This window comes from Limulus polyphemus, unplaced genomic scaffold (genome assembly GCF_000517525.1).
Source record: "Limulus polyphemus unplaced genomic scaffold, Limulus_polyphemus-2.1.2 Scaffold492, whole genome shotgun sequence".
In the NCBI taxonomy this organism is placed as follows: domain Eukaryota; kingdom Metazoa; phylum Arthropoda; class Merostomata; order Xiphosura; family Limulidae; genus Limulus; species Limulus polyphemus.
In genome coordinates, this window is record NW_013666102.1 from 374,784 (window position 1) to 390,536 (window position 15,753).

General features: G+C 32.2%; 1 protein-coding gene across 1 annotated transcript in view; it reads left to right on the plus strand.

The window, feature by feature from the left end:
* Window positions 1-15,753, plus strand: part of LOC106458607 (ras and EF-hand domain-containing protein-like) — a 52,793-nt gene that overhangs the window by 9,659 nt on the left and 27,381 nt on the right. Inside the window, exons 2-8 of the mRNA XM_022384873.1 lie at window positions 3,942-4,309; window positions 7,514-7,685; window positions 9,667-9,813; window positions 10,262-10,352; window positions 11,713-11,838; window positions 13,173-13,244; window positions 15,032-15,147. Of these exons, the coding sequence (XP_022240581.1) occupies window positions 4,084-4,309; window positions 7,514-7,685; window positions 9,667-9,813; window positions 10,262-10,352; window positions 11,713-11,838; window positions 13,173-13,244; window positions 15,032-15,147 (950 nt within the window). The 5' untranslated portion in view covers window positions 3,942-4,083. The remainder of the gene's footprint in view (window positions 1-3,941; window positions 4,310-7,513; window positions 7,686-9,666; window positions 9,814-10,261; window positions 10,353-11,712; window positions 11,839-13,172; window positions 13,245-15,031; window positions 15,148-15,753) is intronic.

A 15,753-nucleotide genomic window follows, 5' to 3' on the forward strand; every position in this document is an offset into this window, starting at 1 on the left:
TATATTTATAAATATAAATTAAATTTAAACATCGATATTAAACTAAATATAGAATAATAAATCCGTCACAATGTTTTGCAGTTAGCAAAATGGAATATGATCTGTATGGTGAATATTTTTAGAAACAGTCGTTTCTGCTGATTTCCATTTGTGATTAATTTATGTTTGTGATATCATTCCGTGTGCACGTGACATCTGAAAGTTGTACATGCACTCCAGTACTCAGGAAGAGTAACGAACGTTGTAGTTGATTGTTATGGCTATCAATATTGCCAATGAATAGTGATGTCGTTTGCTACAAGTATGTACTGGTTAATATATGATTGTGTAATAGTTATGTGTGTGTGACGTATTTTACGTTATATATGGCCCTGCATTTGTATATTTAATTACGTACATCAAGTTAAAATGCACCACAGCATAATTTTATTTAGTCAAATAAATAAGCGGAAATGAATATTGAGATGTTTATATATTTATTAAAGGCTGCAGTGATTAACTTAGACCACATCTACAGACAAATATGGTGTATTTTATATAAATTTTAATGTTGTTAAAGGAAATTTTCGGTTTAATCTAAAATTGAAGTGTTCAGAAATATGTAATTTTTTTTTTTGGTAAGACAAGAATAAAAGGTAGTAAGGGCATTTCTACATAAAGCCATGTGAGAAACATGATGGCTCCATTCTTTTGATTAGTATTGGTAGAAGAATATTTTACAGTTGTGACAGCTGGGGTATTCTTAGAATTTGTATCTTTCTCTTTATAAAGTGAAATCGTGCTTACTGGTTCATTTAGAATGGAAAACAAAAATAAAATGTTCCTATTTTTTACTAATCGTTTTGGTTTAGAAGTGAGTTTGATATATAGAATTCAATTATTTACAAACTTTGCAGACATTATTGAATGTTTAATCTTGTTATTATTTCCAAGCGAAACTATTTCTATACGTTAATTTTATGTTTATTACTTTTAGTTGTGGTAGTATACTTTTTATTTTTAATTCTGGGTTACATTTAAATTTTCACATGGTTTTACTTGCTTATTGCGATAATATTTGATAAAATTAAGAGTAATGTTCATATCTGTGGAATGATTGACTTTATTTCAGTATTTGATGTAGGAAACCAGTTTACATTTCTCACCTCCTTCTCCAGTTGAACCATCACGCTGTTTATAAAACCAAATAATTGTAAAAGAAACTGATGTCTATGTGAGATGTACTCATTAACCAGTAAAACCATTTTCAGAGGTGTCATGCAAATAGAAATCTGGTTAAGATAGGTGTATGTGCAGTTTTCGATAAAAAAACAAACAAACATGAAGCAACTGAAGTTTACCTCAATCTCAACGATGCTTTTTGTTTTGATCACTGATGTCAGTAGTTTGATACAAATCATCGCCTGCTGTGTTTCTAGCTTTTATTCAATCGTCAAGATTCAAATGGCGTTTTTAAGTTTAATTACAACTTAAAAATGTAAATGTAAATTATATTTGTATACGCATAAAAAACATCTTTAGAATCTGTTTGAACCCAGTGGTTAATTCGCTACACTGTGAATCTGAGATTACGTGATTCGTGTCCTATTATCTCTGAAAAAAAAAAGACATCGCTCTCCAAACTTTTGGAGCTGTTATTGCGTTATAAGAGTGAGAGTAAAAGTCCACTATTCTATATGACAAGAGTAGGTAAAGTGTTGGCGGTGGGTAGCTGCCATCCCTCTAGTCTATCACTTCAAAAACTAGGAACGGCTAGCATAGATAACCCACAAAATCCATCAAACAAACAAACTAAAGTTCTTTCATGTCTATTCACACATATACCTGATGATGCCTTTACTGGCGAAACCTTTGTCTTTGTTTTTCGTCAATTCTGTAATCGTGGAGTTTCACCAAGTACCGACGGTTTCAATTATGAATCATATATATACCTTTTGTCCCCCCAGTGGCACAGCGGTATGTCTGCGGACTTACAATGCTAGAAACCGGATTTCGATACCCGTGGTGGGCAGAGCACAGATAGCCTTGTGTAGTTTTGTGCATAATTAAATACAAACATCTTTACACGGACGTGAACACTTTTCGCGGTTTCATTTCTTGACAAGTATACAAACTCTCCTAGCGACTGTCAAATCTTTAAACGTTTAGAGAAACTCTTCTATGCATATCTTTTTTCTTTAATCTGAGTTGCATCTTGACCATATATATACAAACTGTGATTTTCATATCTTAAAACATCTGAAAACCCCTCTACAATTTATAATATATCTTCTTGTATACTAATGTGTAGGGTTTGTCAAATCTTCACACTGAAAAAAATAGTTTTTTTTGCGCTTGTCATATCTTTACCCATATTAATTTTTTTAAGATTTTCAAGTCTTATGTATATACATTATTCTAGTTTTATCATCTCTTTACTTCTATAACAAATTCTTTAAAATTATGTTGTATATTTTTGAAATGTCCAAACATTTCCATAATATATAAAACATTCACCCACATAGAAACTTTCCTAATCTCTATATTTTTTTTTCAGAAGTCAAAAACTTTCCCAAGGTATACAACGTTTTTACACTATTTTTTTAAAATCTTACACCACAAGTATAATAATATATATTTGTACGAATAAAGATTCTTTATTCGTTGTGAATTATGTTTTCACGCCCACGTGGCTAAAGGTAGTAAATGTAAACTTTACATAAAAGCACAAAATTTGTATTGTAGCCTCAAACCATGCTTTAGAAAACTGACTGCCTTTCTTTACTTAATTTTCTAGGGTATGTTATATCTCGACTACACACAAACTATGCAATTGTTTCGAACGCAAGGGTGGTGTTATACCCAGAACAATACGTAGAGTACATGAACATGAGACTCTAAGTATATTACTTAACAGAGTATAAATGTGTGTTTCCCTGAACTCTAACTGTGTTCGTCAACAAAGATACAGTCAGCACATAAAATGTATAAAACAGCAATCTGTAATAAGCAAAAATAGAGTACAAATACACTCGCACTAACAAAAAATAGGTGCAAATGTTTGCAGTGGTTGCTTCGACCTGGCAAGAGAGAGAGAGAGAGAATGTTCATAGAAATTCTTATTGGTTTACTGTGACCAGCCGAAAGGAAACTTAAACTTAAACAAAATTAACCCTGCAGTGTTAAGTAAAGCAATTTAAACTGAAGAGAAATATGAGTAGATCTGTAAAAAAAAAATATTTAGCTCATTGTCAGAGAACATGTAAAATCTGAATAAAGTCTTTGCCTAACAGGGGATAACCTGATTTAAAATATAAAAATACAATACACTACACAAAGCCAAGCTGCTCACAGTACGCACCATGCATACATAACTTGGAACCATACACGTTCGAGCGTACGGGAAGGGAAACCCCAGACTATTACATGATTCGTCGACAGAAAAGACAACCATTTATTCCAAAACATCACGAATGAGGTCTCTGCTATCTTTCCTGCAAGATAACACACTAAATTAACAGTTAGTGTAGCCTAGTTTAATGTGCAGCTAGAGTAAGGAGAGGTTGGGTTCTTTACTTGAGCGATTCCCTGCGTCCAAAACGAACTGAAAGAAAACAGAGATTTCAAAAAAATTATATTTTAACTAAGGGTTATCAAATATCTGGTACCCTCCTGTGACACACACGCAAATCCTCTAATACTGTATTTTCGTGCATAAGTAGAAATAATGCATCAAATTCAATACATGCTCTTCTAGTCATTTTCTTTAATTTACTTAGAAATGCAAATACAAACTTATAGAACCCATTTATTGAAATGACGGCCGTGTTAAAAATATTATTTATATGAATTTATTTTAATGTAATTCTTCATACTATATAGCAAGTTAAGTTTATGTTTAACATAAATTTCGTTTTTGTACAGAAGTAATTCCAACAAATTTATCCTTTTTCTTTTCCTAGATGTTTGTCAACTCATCTTGATATGCCAGCAGATTCAAAAAGCTAAAAAACTAAATTGCTTCTAAAAGATATTACGTCATTTATTTCAAAGTTTCACATCATAACAACACGTAAAGTTTAACATATCTTGAGTGACCAAAATATGGCTGAAGAGCCAAAAAATGAGCTTCGCGAAGTCCTCGTGCAGAAAGCCTTTGAACTGTTTAACGTATGTGACAAAGAAGAGAAAGGATTCATAACAAAGCGAGACATGCAACGACTGAGGGGAGACCTCCCCCTGACACCAGACCAACTGGAGGAAGTATTCGATACCTTGGATGAAGACCATAACGGCTATTTGACCCTAGAGGAGTTCACTGACGGTTTTGGTTAGTTCATAAGTTTTAACAAGTATTAAGAAAGCCTAACGTGTTTTAAGTTTTGAAGAAAGTAAATAATGATTGCAAGTTAAAAATAAATAAATAAACGTTTTAATAGTGGACGATAATGTTGGTTATTTGTCTCCACGTTTTGGGCCTAAGCCTTTCATCGGGATGTAGCTGAAAGGAACGACACTTACCATATTTTAAAGGAGAACTTAGGCCCGAAAATGTGAGCTGAGCAATAAATACCATCGTCTGTCGCTGCTTTGAATTAACCCTACTTTACTCTTGTTAATGTGTTATCAGAGTTCTGATAACAATTTGAACTATGAAAATCCCTCCCTTATTTAAACTTTTAACAGTCTCTTGAACTTTTCTGTAAGATGATAAAATTAGTTATGACATTCCATACAGTCCACTGTTTGCTTAGATATCTTTATAATTAACTATTATATTTTTGTGTATGTTGTAAAAAAGTCACAATTAGATAGAAAATCTACTTGGCTTCAACTTAACTAGGTTAAGGATGATAATCATATAAGCCCAACTCATGTACATACGTTTACAAATGTGACAAAACTGTTAGGCTTTTGCTCGCTGAGATTAAATACACAAACAAATTTCACACTATATTTAAGAACTATATGTTACAGTGATGATTTCTTCCTAACATTAATGTTGTTGTTCTCAAAAGTATATAAGTATACATGAATATGTTTAATAGCAAACATAAAAAAATATATAAATATGTTAGTCAACCATTGTAAATTGTGCAACTATGTTAGAATCAAACATTATAAAGCGTGTAACTACATTAGAGACAACCATTCTAAATTGTGTAGCCCCCCAGTGGCACAGCGGTATGTCTGCGGACTTACAACGCTAGAATCTGGGATCCGATACCCGTGGTGGACAGAGCACAGATAGCCCATTGTGTAGCTTTATGCTTAATTAAAAACAAACAAACAAACAAACTAAATTGTGTAACTATGTTAAAGTCAAACATTATAAATCATGTAACTACATTAGAGACAACCATTCTAAATTGTGCAACTATGTTAGAATCAAACATTATAAATCGTGTAACTACATTAGAGACAACCATTCTAAATTGTGCAACTATGTTAGAATCAAACATTATAAATCGTATAACTACATTAGAGACAACCATTCTAATTGTGTAACTATGTTAGAATCAAACATTATAAATCGTGTAACTACATTAGAGACAACCATACTAAATTGTGTTAGAGTCAAATATTATAAAATGGGATGCCTAGATCTATAACACGCAAATCGGCTAAAACTGACAACATTTTCCGCAATTTTAGTCGCTAGGGGATACGAGCGCAAAATTTCAGCAAATCGAATACGGTTTGTTTGCTAACAGACAGGCGACTTGAAGTGTGAATTTATAAAGTAGCCAATACGTATCATATATATTCAACCTTCGTAAAGCGGTTTGCCTTACACGTTTGAGCTATGAAGCATGCAATTATAATAAACAAACGTTTGAATATTTGACAGAAGCCAAACTTTGACATTTCTATTTAAAAAATGGATACCAAACGTAGTGATGGTACTATTGGTTATTACGTATCTTGGATTCAAAAGTTAAGAGATATCTAAATGTGTTTCTTCTAAATGTAATTATGGTGTAACTTTGGTGCTATATACATATGTGTGTGCATGTAAGAAATATTCAAATATATTGGTGCTAAATATTAGAATTATGTAAGATAAGGTGTACTAAATATCAAACCTAAACATTGTTTAGTTATGTTCGATGACATATATAGGAGGACATCAACAGGAATCATGTTAGTATTTTGGATTCTGATTCGAACTAATACGCTGAATCTTAGATGTAAAAATGATAAGATATAGCATGTTGGATTTCAAACCTAAGAAACAGGTAACTGTGCAAATTCTAAAGGTGGAAAACGTGTACATGCGTACTGGTTGTGTAAGTCCTAATGGTAGGAATCATGTACATGTTTGTTGGTTTCTAAATCCTGACAGCAAACGTAGTTAGTTTCGGAGTTGTATCCTAAGTATCTATATTGCGTAATATTATTTATTATAAAAAGTATTAAACATATAAATATTTTGAGTACTGAACCTCAGAACAGTTTTATTTTATTGATCTTATAAAGATATAAGAAACGTTTGAATATGTTCAGTCCTAAATGTTAGAATTGTACGGAAGTAATTGACATTAAGTATCGATATAATGTAATTAGGCCCGACATGGCCAGGTGGTTAGGGCGCTCGACTCACAATCTGAGGGTCGCGGGTTCGAATCCCCGTCCCACCAAACATGCTCGCCTTTTCAGCCGTGGGGGCGTTATAATGTGACGGTCAATCCCACTATTCGTTGGTAAAAGAGTAGCCCAAGAGTTGGCGGTGGGTGGTGTTGACTTCCCTCTAGTCTTACACTGCTAAATTAGGGACGGCTAGCGCAGATAGCCCTCGTGTAGCTTTGCGCGAAATCCAAAAAACAAACAAAAACATAATGTAATTATATATATTAACCTAAGTATGACAGCGGGGAAAATACATTTATTTTAAAAAATCGTATTATTCATGAAAATATATTAATGTTTAAACATCATTTATATCTGTTGAATCCTAAGAGTTTGATCCAGGAAAACCTGTTTTCATATTAAATTTATGAATTACGTAAATGTGTGGATTCTAAACGTAAACATTCCAGAAATGTTTTAGAATCTAAAAGAAAAAAAAAGATGTACTGAATAATCAAAATTACAAAGGTTGTAATTTATCTGACTCTAAGTTTCAGGATAATTAAAACATTTTCAATTATAACCATAAGAATCACGTTACGTTTGAACCATAGGTAGGATTACTTGGAGAGAGGGAGCAATCGTACCCCACTTTTTTTCTGTGGAATATGATACTCACACGACATTCATAATAATTATGTCAGGCTTTTTTATTTGCCCCCCCCCTACATTGATTGGAACCTAATCTCTGAATCACCTATACATATTGGCTATTGAAAGCTAGAATGTTAATGATGCGCTGGACTTTCTAAATATAATTTAAGTATATTAGTTCCTAAGCTAAGAAATAATGTCAGCATGTTGTACTAAACCACCTATAAATGGTCTATATCAGACATTAGAATAATTTCAGTATGTTTTGAATCTTGGGGCTGAAGTTCATTTAAATATATTGGGAACGTAGGAATGTTTCTTGGTTTTGACACCCAGCCTCAAAGTAAAAAAGATAAGAATATGGAGGAGGATTATGAGTCCTTTAAGACTAGCAATACAACAATAGAAGAAGAAGATGAAAACGAAGAAGAACAGTTTCAGGGACTTATTGATCAACTTGGTGCCCAAAACCTGTTTAGCGAGTAAGTCAGTTTTTTCTCTCTCTTTTTTGTATATAATATACTGTATACTTTAAAAATAGCTATATACGTAATGAATATTTATATAAATAGATAGACAGACAAGGTTAAAAAAGTAAACATCTTTAGCGCAGTGTATGAAAAAAAAAACATTTGTGTGCTGAAACCAAATTTAACTTCATTTAATAAGTGATAAATAACGTGGTATAGCTTACGCATGCGTAAACGCTGCTTTTCAACCAACCTACAAAAACAAATACTCGATTGTTAATAAAGCTGTGTTACATAGATCTCGTTTTATGTTTAAGGAAGTGCAGGTTGATAATAAAGTTGTGTTTCTTAGAGTCCATTTGATGTTTAAGGAAGTGCAGGTTGATAGTAAAGTTGTGTTACTTAGTCCGTTTGATGCTCAATGAAGTGTAGGTTGATTGTAAAGTTGTGTTACTTAGTCCGTTTGATGCTCAATGAAGTGCAGGTTGATAGTAAAGTTGTGTTACATAGTCCATTTGATGTTTAAGGAAGTGCAGGTTGATAGTAAAGTTGTGTTACATAGTCCATTTGATGTTTAAGGAAGTGCAGGTTGATAGTAAAGTTGTGTTACATGGTCCATTTGATGTTTAAGGAAGTGCAGGTTGATAGTAAAGTTGTGTTACTTAGTCCGTTTGATGCTCAATGAAGTGTAGGTTGATAGTAAAGTTGTGTTACTTAGTCCGTTTGATGCTCAATGAAGTGCAGGTTCATAGTAAAGTTGTGTTACTTAGTGTCCGTTTATTGCTTGAAGAAGTCCGGATTGATCGTAAAACTCTAGATATCTGTATATTAATTCTTGTAAGAACAGGTTAATACTGGCGAACACGCTAAACAATAATGGGTATTCAAAATGCCGAAGGTGATCACAAGTTAAATATAAATAATCATGAGAGTTTGTAAGTTTATAAAATGTGTCGGTATTTCATTCAATGTTTCAACCAAGATATGAAGAAAAGATGAGCAGCAAATTTGATTTGAGAATAAAATTTCCATTTTAAAGAATGGTTCACAATCCTCGATGCATCTTGTATCATATCTATTACTTATTAATGTATACATTTTGTTCTTCTAAAAAATCCTGTAACTAAAACAGCATAAGTAGGAAGCGATTACAGTTCATCTTATTTAGGAATAAAAAAATCAATAATAGTCGTGATAAATTAAGAGTTTCAAAGTCAGGGTATCTATCACTTTAAAAATAACAGCTATAATACCAAGTTTGAATTCAATATTAGAGTAAATATATGTGCCAACCAGAATAATAAAAACACTGAGTCTTAAGTTCAGTAAAAAAATTTAGAAAATTAAATCTAGATCATCTCGTAAATAACTGTTTGCTATATTGATATGAGATTTAAATTGCTTTCAGATCCTATAAAAGTTGTCCTTTTTATTGCACTGCTATTAGCATTTTGTCTCGTTAGTTTTTGGTGATTGAATGGAGTCAGCTTTAACGTTGCGAAAGCGCTATCAACCATATCTATCTTCCATCAAATAATGTTCAAGTGCATGTTAGTTTTCTATGGCTGTTTGAAAACGTTGTTCTTGTTTTAAAAGTTTCATAGAATGTATATAAATTTTAAACTTGTTATAGTTTCTTTACGCTGAAGAATTCCGTATCGTTTTCTGCATATGATTAGGAAATGCAATAATCCAAACTTTTTGGCAATCATAGCATTTTCTTATTAATCTCGGGGGAAATTAAACAAATTTAACAACGTGTTTTTTCTGTGTTTTATTTTTTTAACAATTTTTTAATGCAGAAATAATGTATTTCTTAAAGGAAGTTTAGGTTCTCAGTTGATGGGGAAAGTGGTTAAGATTATATCAGTAATACTATTCTTTCTATAATTTCCTCTCTTATTTAATTTCTATAGACCTAAGCTTATAAACCATCTTTGGGAAAGAAGTTGTTATATTTTTATCTGTGCTTTAACTGTTTTTAATTTTTCAGTGAGGATTATATTCGCCAGCTATGGAACCATCTTCGTAAGGATGACTCATCAATGCTTTCAAACTTCGAGGAATTTCTGTCAAAAGTCTCCAAAGAACTAAAAAATGTCCAAAATCAGTATACGTCACTAGAAACAACCTTAAAAAAGTAAGTATCCTTCTGTCTGATGATAATATTTAAAATAATCAATCAAAGATCTTTTGCCTTATATTTTCTCACACTTAACATTAAGTTGACCTCATTAATGTTCATCTACTACAACTATATGCCCATTCGTCAGGTGTAACCCTTTTTAGAATGATTACCATGTGGGATGTAAACTTGAGAAAAGCATTAACAGCACAGGTGTCAACGACTTAAATTTACTGCTTAGAAAATGTGTTAAAAGAGAGAGTTTTAAAAACTGATCAAGTCGGACTAAAAACGATACACAGGTTTAACCTGATCAATCCCAGCTTTCGTAATTATGATAAAGTTAGCGTAATATGATTCTCTTTGTAAGATAATCAGATTAAAATGATTATATTATTATAATTTTCTGCTATTCAACTCGGACATTAGAATCAAATTTTAACCTTTTGTGTTCGATTTATAGCCGTACAAACCTGCACGATGAACATGTCAAGAACTTGTACGAAGAAATGGAACAGCAAATGAAAGCAGAAAAAGATCAGCTTTTATTAGAGGTATATAACATGTGTCTGTTTTTGAAACACCTATATAATAATACATTTTGAAACACCTATATAATAATACATTTCCAAATTTAATCATTTTATTACCACCATTATTTTTATGTACCCACAGTTTTTACTTTTGGCGGTTTTTTTTAGTTTTTAATAATATTGGTGTATTTCGGTCCAGAGCAGTATATTAATTAACGAAAAATTCATCACCGGGCTGTTTTATCTTCACATCGCAAATATTTTACATACAACAATACAGTCATATATATATATATATATATATATCATGCTAGCCAAATACCCCTGTTTGAAGATAGGTTCAAATCGATGAATAGCTACGAAAAGTTTTGTTTACTTGTATACTCTTGAACTACTGGGCCGAGCAAAGTGTAATGGTTAATGTGCCAAACTGTGGATCTGAGGTTCCGTGGTTTACGTCCCGTTACTGACAACAAAAACAAAATCTTGTACCCAACTCGTGGGTGACAATAAAATTCTACCTTAGTGTAGATTGTAGGTGGTAGAGTGCTGCTTACTGGTTGCCTTCCCTCTGGTTAGTAGTTCAAAATCGGGGACGACAGAAGATAGCTTTAGTAGCTTTGTCATAAATACAGTATAATACAAACACATTCGTTTTATCAGTTCAAAATTAGCAACAGATACGCGTAGATAACCCCTGAGTAGATAGGTAGTTATCTTCACAGTAGTAGTGACTTTGCTAATATCAGCATAAATTGCGTAAAGCGAAGAGATCCTGGCCAAGCTAACTTCAGCATAAACTTAATTACTTGCTCTAGAGTTATAGAGTGGTGATATAGGATATGACACATGTTAAATGTCTCTAGAGAACACAATGAAATTTGTGCAGTTATAACAAAAAATAAACAAAAGGAAGACGTAAAGCTACCTCTCGGTTTGAGCTTTATTTTCAGTAAGGACACTCTGTGTATTATGATATAGCAAAGCATACCATAGATCAATTTTCATAAAATAGACACGCTTACACACATGTCATGGCGGCTTACTCGGTACCCAATAGACTCAATTCACATGCTTTAGGTGCTATGTGAGGCTCTATGTAATTTGTAAGTAATGTCTCCGTTTATAGTTGCTTCAAACCACTGATGGTTGACAGTTTTTTTTTCTCTCTTTTAAAAACGAAATCCTTAACATATAAAGCAAAATGATGGTGTTCAAGTAAGATACATGGATAAACCATTCTTTGTCTTTGTAGTATTTAGATTCGCACAATTATTCTTCAGATACTGTTGTGTAACATTGCTTTGTCCTTGAAAGAACATAAAAATTACTCATGTGCTAGATTATGATCACAATCATTCTTTATCATTCCTACTTGCAGGAGAAAAACCGGGAGAAACCCTCTTTGTGTTTACTGAGAAGCTCTTGGAGCTGCTTGTTCTTCGAGTTCAACTCATTCTCTAACTCTTCCCTGATCCATCGGTGGCATAATTCACACGCTTTATTCGTTTTCTATATGTCGTGATATACATTCCCACTTTTCAACCGTGTCAATATTCATACACAGAACTGAACTGAGTATTTAAAGTGAATTTTATTTTTCTCAAATTCACCAAAATAATTATATTAAGCTGATAGAAATGAAAAAAGTTATGCCTATTGTAAACAAAACACAACTTTCATCTGAAATTTTACTACAAAACCTTGTTTAACTTTTAAGGCTTCAACAAAGATTGTACACTATTTTTGGTAACATTTAACTTTGTAATATTAAATAATTATGTCTTTAATTGTTTCTAATGAAATTTTAGCTACACAATATTTTCCAATCCATACGACAGATGTTCTAGTGTTATAAGTATAATTCAAATAAGCATTTGTTTAAATAGTCTTTAAGTCATGTATGGTTTATGAAGTAGTCTACAACATATTTTGATTCGTTTTTGTAACGAGTTGTAAATGTAACCTGATTATGAGATATTAAATATTACAAACTTTATTTGTATTCGTATATATTTGTTGTAAGATGCATTAGATTATATATACTATATCCATTGTTTTATGGATTGTAAAGTATCTTAAACATAATATAGTATTTATATTTTCATTACTGCTTGTTAGGTTTCTTAGATTAGAAACGTCTTTGTTGTTGAACATAAGGATAATTGCACTTTTTGGAAACGATGATTAATTCAACTAGCCGGTTCTGAGGAATTTGTTTTACCTGACAATCATGTTCTATCTGCTTACCATACTTCTGAAAAATGTCTCTGCGTTGATTAACAATCTCTCTCTGTGAATATCTCTCTTCGGAAGGAGAGTCAGGTACTCATCCATTCGCTGATCAAATTTTGGAGTCATTTTACAAGTGTGGTTAGTCCAGTTTACATTCGCCTGTAGACCAGATGTTTTACTATCACGTGACCGTAGTTTCAGAATCGTCCTGACATTCGCAGGGAAGGTAGCTAATTTTCCTCCGTTACCATTATTCAGAACAAATTAATGCTCAAAGAATAAAATATCTGTTTCCTCATTGTCTGTTGTTCTTGTTTTTCAAGTTTATTGGGCAAAACCGAATTAGTTTTTATAGACGCAAATGAAGATTTTTCACACATTTTTTTAAAATTTAGTTCCGATCTTAGCTTAGGGATGTTATAAGTATATATATATATATATATATATATATTTAGGTATGGGATAACTGGTTTTATTTTCTAATATATTTTATTAATTATTTATATATTGTAATATATGCGTGAACAAGAAGGAACAAGTGTTTCGTGAGCATTACGTTATTTCGTGTGTATACTGGTCAGATGATAATTGTTATAAATTTCTCAGATGGAACAACAGTTACTGGAGTTAAACACCACTGACGTTGTGGCAAAACAAGAAAACGTCAAACTCCAAAAGGTAAATAGGATAGCTTGTTCTTAAGGTAGACTTGCTCACGTTTAACATTAAACATATGAATGGTAAATATTAATTGGTAGTGTTCATTCTGCTTGTTTTCAAAATGATCAACATTTTAACTACAGTTTTAAAACAATCTAATTTTAAAATTTATCCTTATTATAATCAGTATAGAGGAGTTATTTTGCTGAATCAAGTATCATCTGCACCCGAACATTTTAACAGAAGATAATTTTACCAATTATTGTTCTTAGCAAAGTTTTTGTTAATTCAAGTAACTGTTTAGACAGTAAGTAGAAGTGCAGCTTGTAAATGTTTATTTTTTATTTTGGGGTTAACCTTTAATAGACACATGATCTGACTCGTGGTTTCGCAGTCAAATTTTCGTACTGTGATATATTTACACAAAAGCTTAATGCCCTTTCTTAGAACACTGAGAATAGAAACGGCTTTAAATATAAATGTACCCTTCCTTAGAACACTGAGAATAGAAACGGCTTTAATGAGAATTAGAGTCAGATATAGTTGTTAATTTATATTAGATTAAGTTGATGTGCTTCGCCTGATTCATGCAAATCTTGACACAAGTTATAACGATTCGTTGCATTGTGAGTAAAGAGCGTTTGTACATTTAGTTAGAATTTGACACTTTTCAGTCAGATTTACAAATTGGTTAGATTGAAGTCTGAAATGAATGCCCTATTCGTAAATTGGCCTATACATTCCCAGACGAAAGCAGCATGTCATTGTTAATGACTTACGACACGAGTTGAATGTTTTGATTAAAAATATAAGTAATTTATCTGGCTGAGGCGAAAAAGTACATTTATATTTACTGTCGTTTCTATTCTCAGTGTTCTAAGGTAGGGCACATTTATATGTAGTGGGCAAGACTCTGTCAATAATTATCGAAATCAGTACATATCTCCTTATCAGGAAGTTCAAAGTTCCCTGGTGGGACAGCGCGACGTCTAAGGATTTGTAACACTAAAATTAGGAGTTCGATTTCCCTGGGTGGACACGGAAGATAGCCCGATATGCCTTTGATATAAAAAACACACATATATATAGGACGTTAAAAATTAAACACGTTTAGCAAAATTCTCTAAATATACTAAATCCTAAACGTAAAAAAAAACAAAAACATTCTAAACATGTCAATCCTAATCACAAAAATCGTGAAATAGTTTTGGCTCCTCTAAACGTACTAGTAATCTAATATCTTAGATCCTACAGATAGCGGATTTTATTATTCCTTTTATTCTGATATGACCTAGTTGCTATGGCACTCGACTCGCAGAGAGTGGCAGGTTCAAATCCATCCACGAATAATGCTCTTTCTTTCTGCCGTGAGGCGTTATATAATGACGTGCAATCTCACTACTCGTTGATAAATAGTAGCTCAAGAGTTGGCGGTTGGTCGTGTTGACTAGCTGTTTTCTTCTAGTCTTTCACTTCAAAATTAGTGACAGCTAGCGCAGACAGCTCTCGAGCAGCTTTAGGCTAAATTCAACAAACAAACAAACACATCTGTTGTTACTTGTTACCTAATAGTTGTAACTCTCAAATTGTGTAAGGATTGATTTTAAAGGTAAACATAAAGACACTTTTTTGAAACTCTTGTTGGAGTTCAAGTCTAACAGGGCTTTTGTTTTGGTGAGTGAAATCGTAACTGTAACTAAAATGCTCCGGTAATCCAGCGAGTTAATACACTTCATAATCCCGATTTATATTTGATAAAAGGCTGTTGAATGTGGTTTTACATAAGTCTGTTGGCTGTTGTTCAGGAAAGAGATGTGTTGGAAAAACGGCTAGAAGAGTCAGAACAAATGGTCATCGAAATGCAAAATCAACTCGATTATCTTCGGCAGCAGAACTTAGAAGAGAAGAGAAAACGGGCAAAGTAAGACTTGTTTAAACATAGACAAGAAAACCTGGCAATATATTTGATTTCAGAAACGTTTTTAGAAATGACTTCTTTCAATAAATGCTGTTATTAATTTGTTTATCATAACTGTAACGAAAACGAAATTATGTCTACGTTATTTCAATTCGTTTGCATATTTCCTTAAACCTAAAAGTCAGTAAAGAAGATGTTTCGAAAAACGAGGTTTCATCCTTTGACAAAAAAGGACTTTTAGGTAATGTCCACTTTACAAATTTAAATCTATTAATTATACAATGTAGCTTGAAAGCCCTAATATATTGTGTCATTATAACTGTTATTTCAAAAGTTGGAAAAGTGTTTCAAAATCATATGGAATTTTAACATGTATAACTTGAAACTACTAATGCATAATACATAAATATTTGGAAATTATCATTTTATTTGTAAGCTATATAACTCTGAAAAACACGATGTATTTTTATTATAAACCTAAGAGTATCCATATTGTAAAAAAAAAACATTGTTGCTTATTTTCACTTTTATTTCTATTTCGGATACTGATACAAAAATACATGGCATAACTTATTAATTTCAATTGTTGTTGTTGTTGTTTTATTAGGT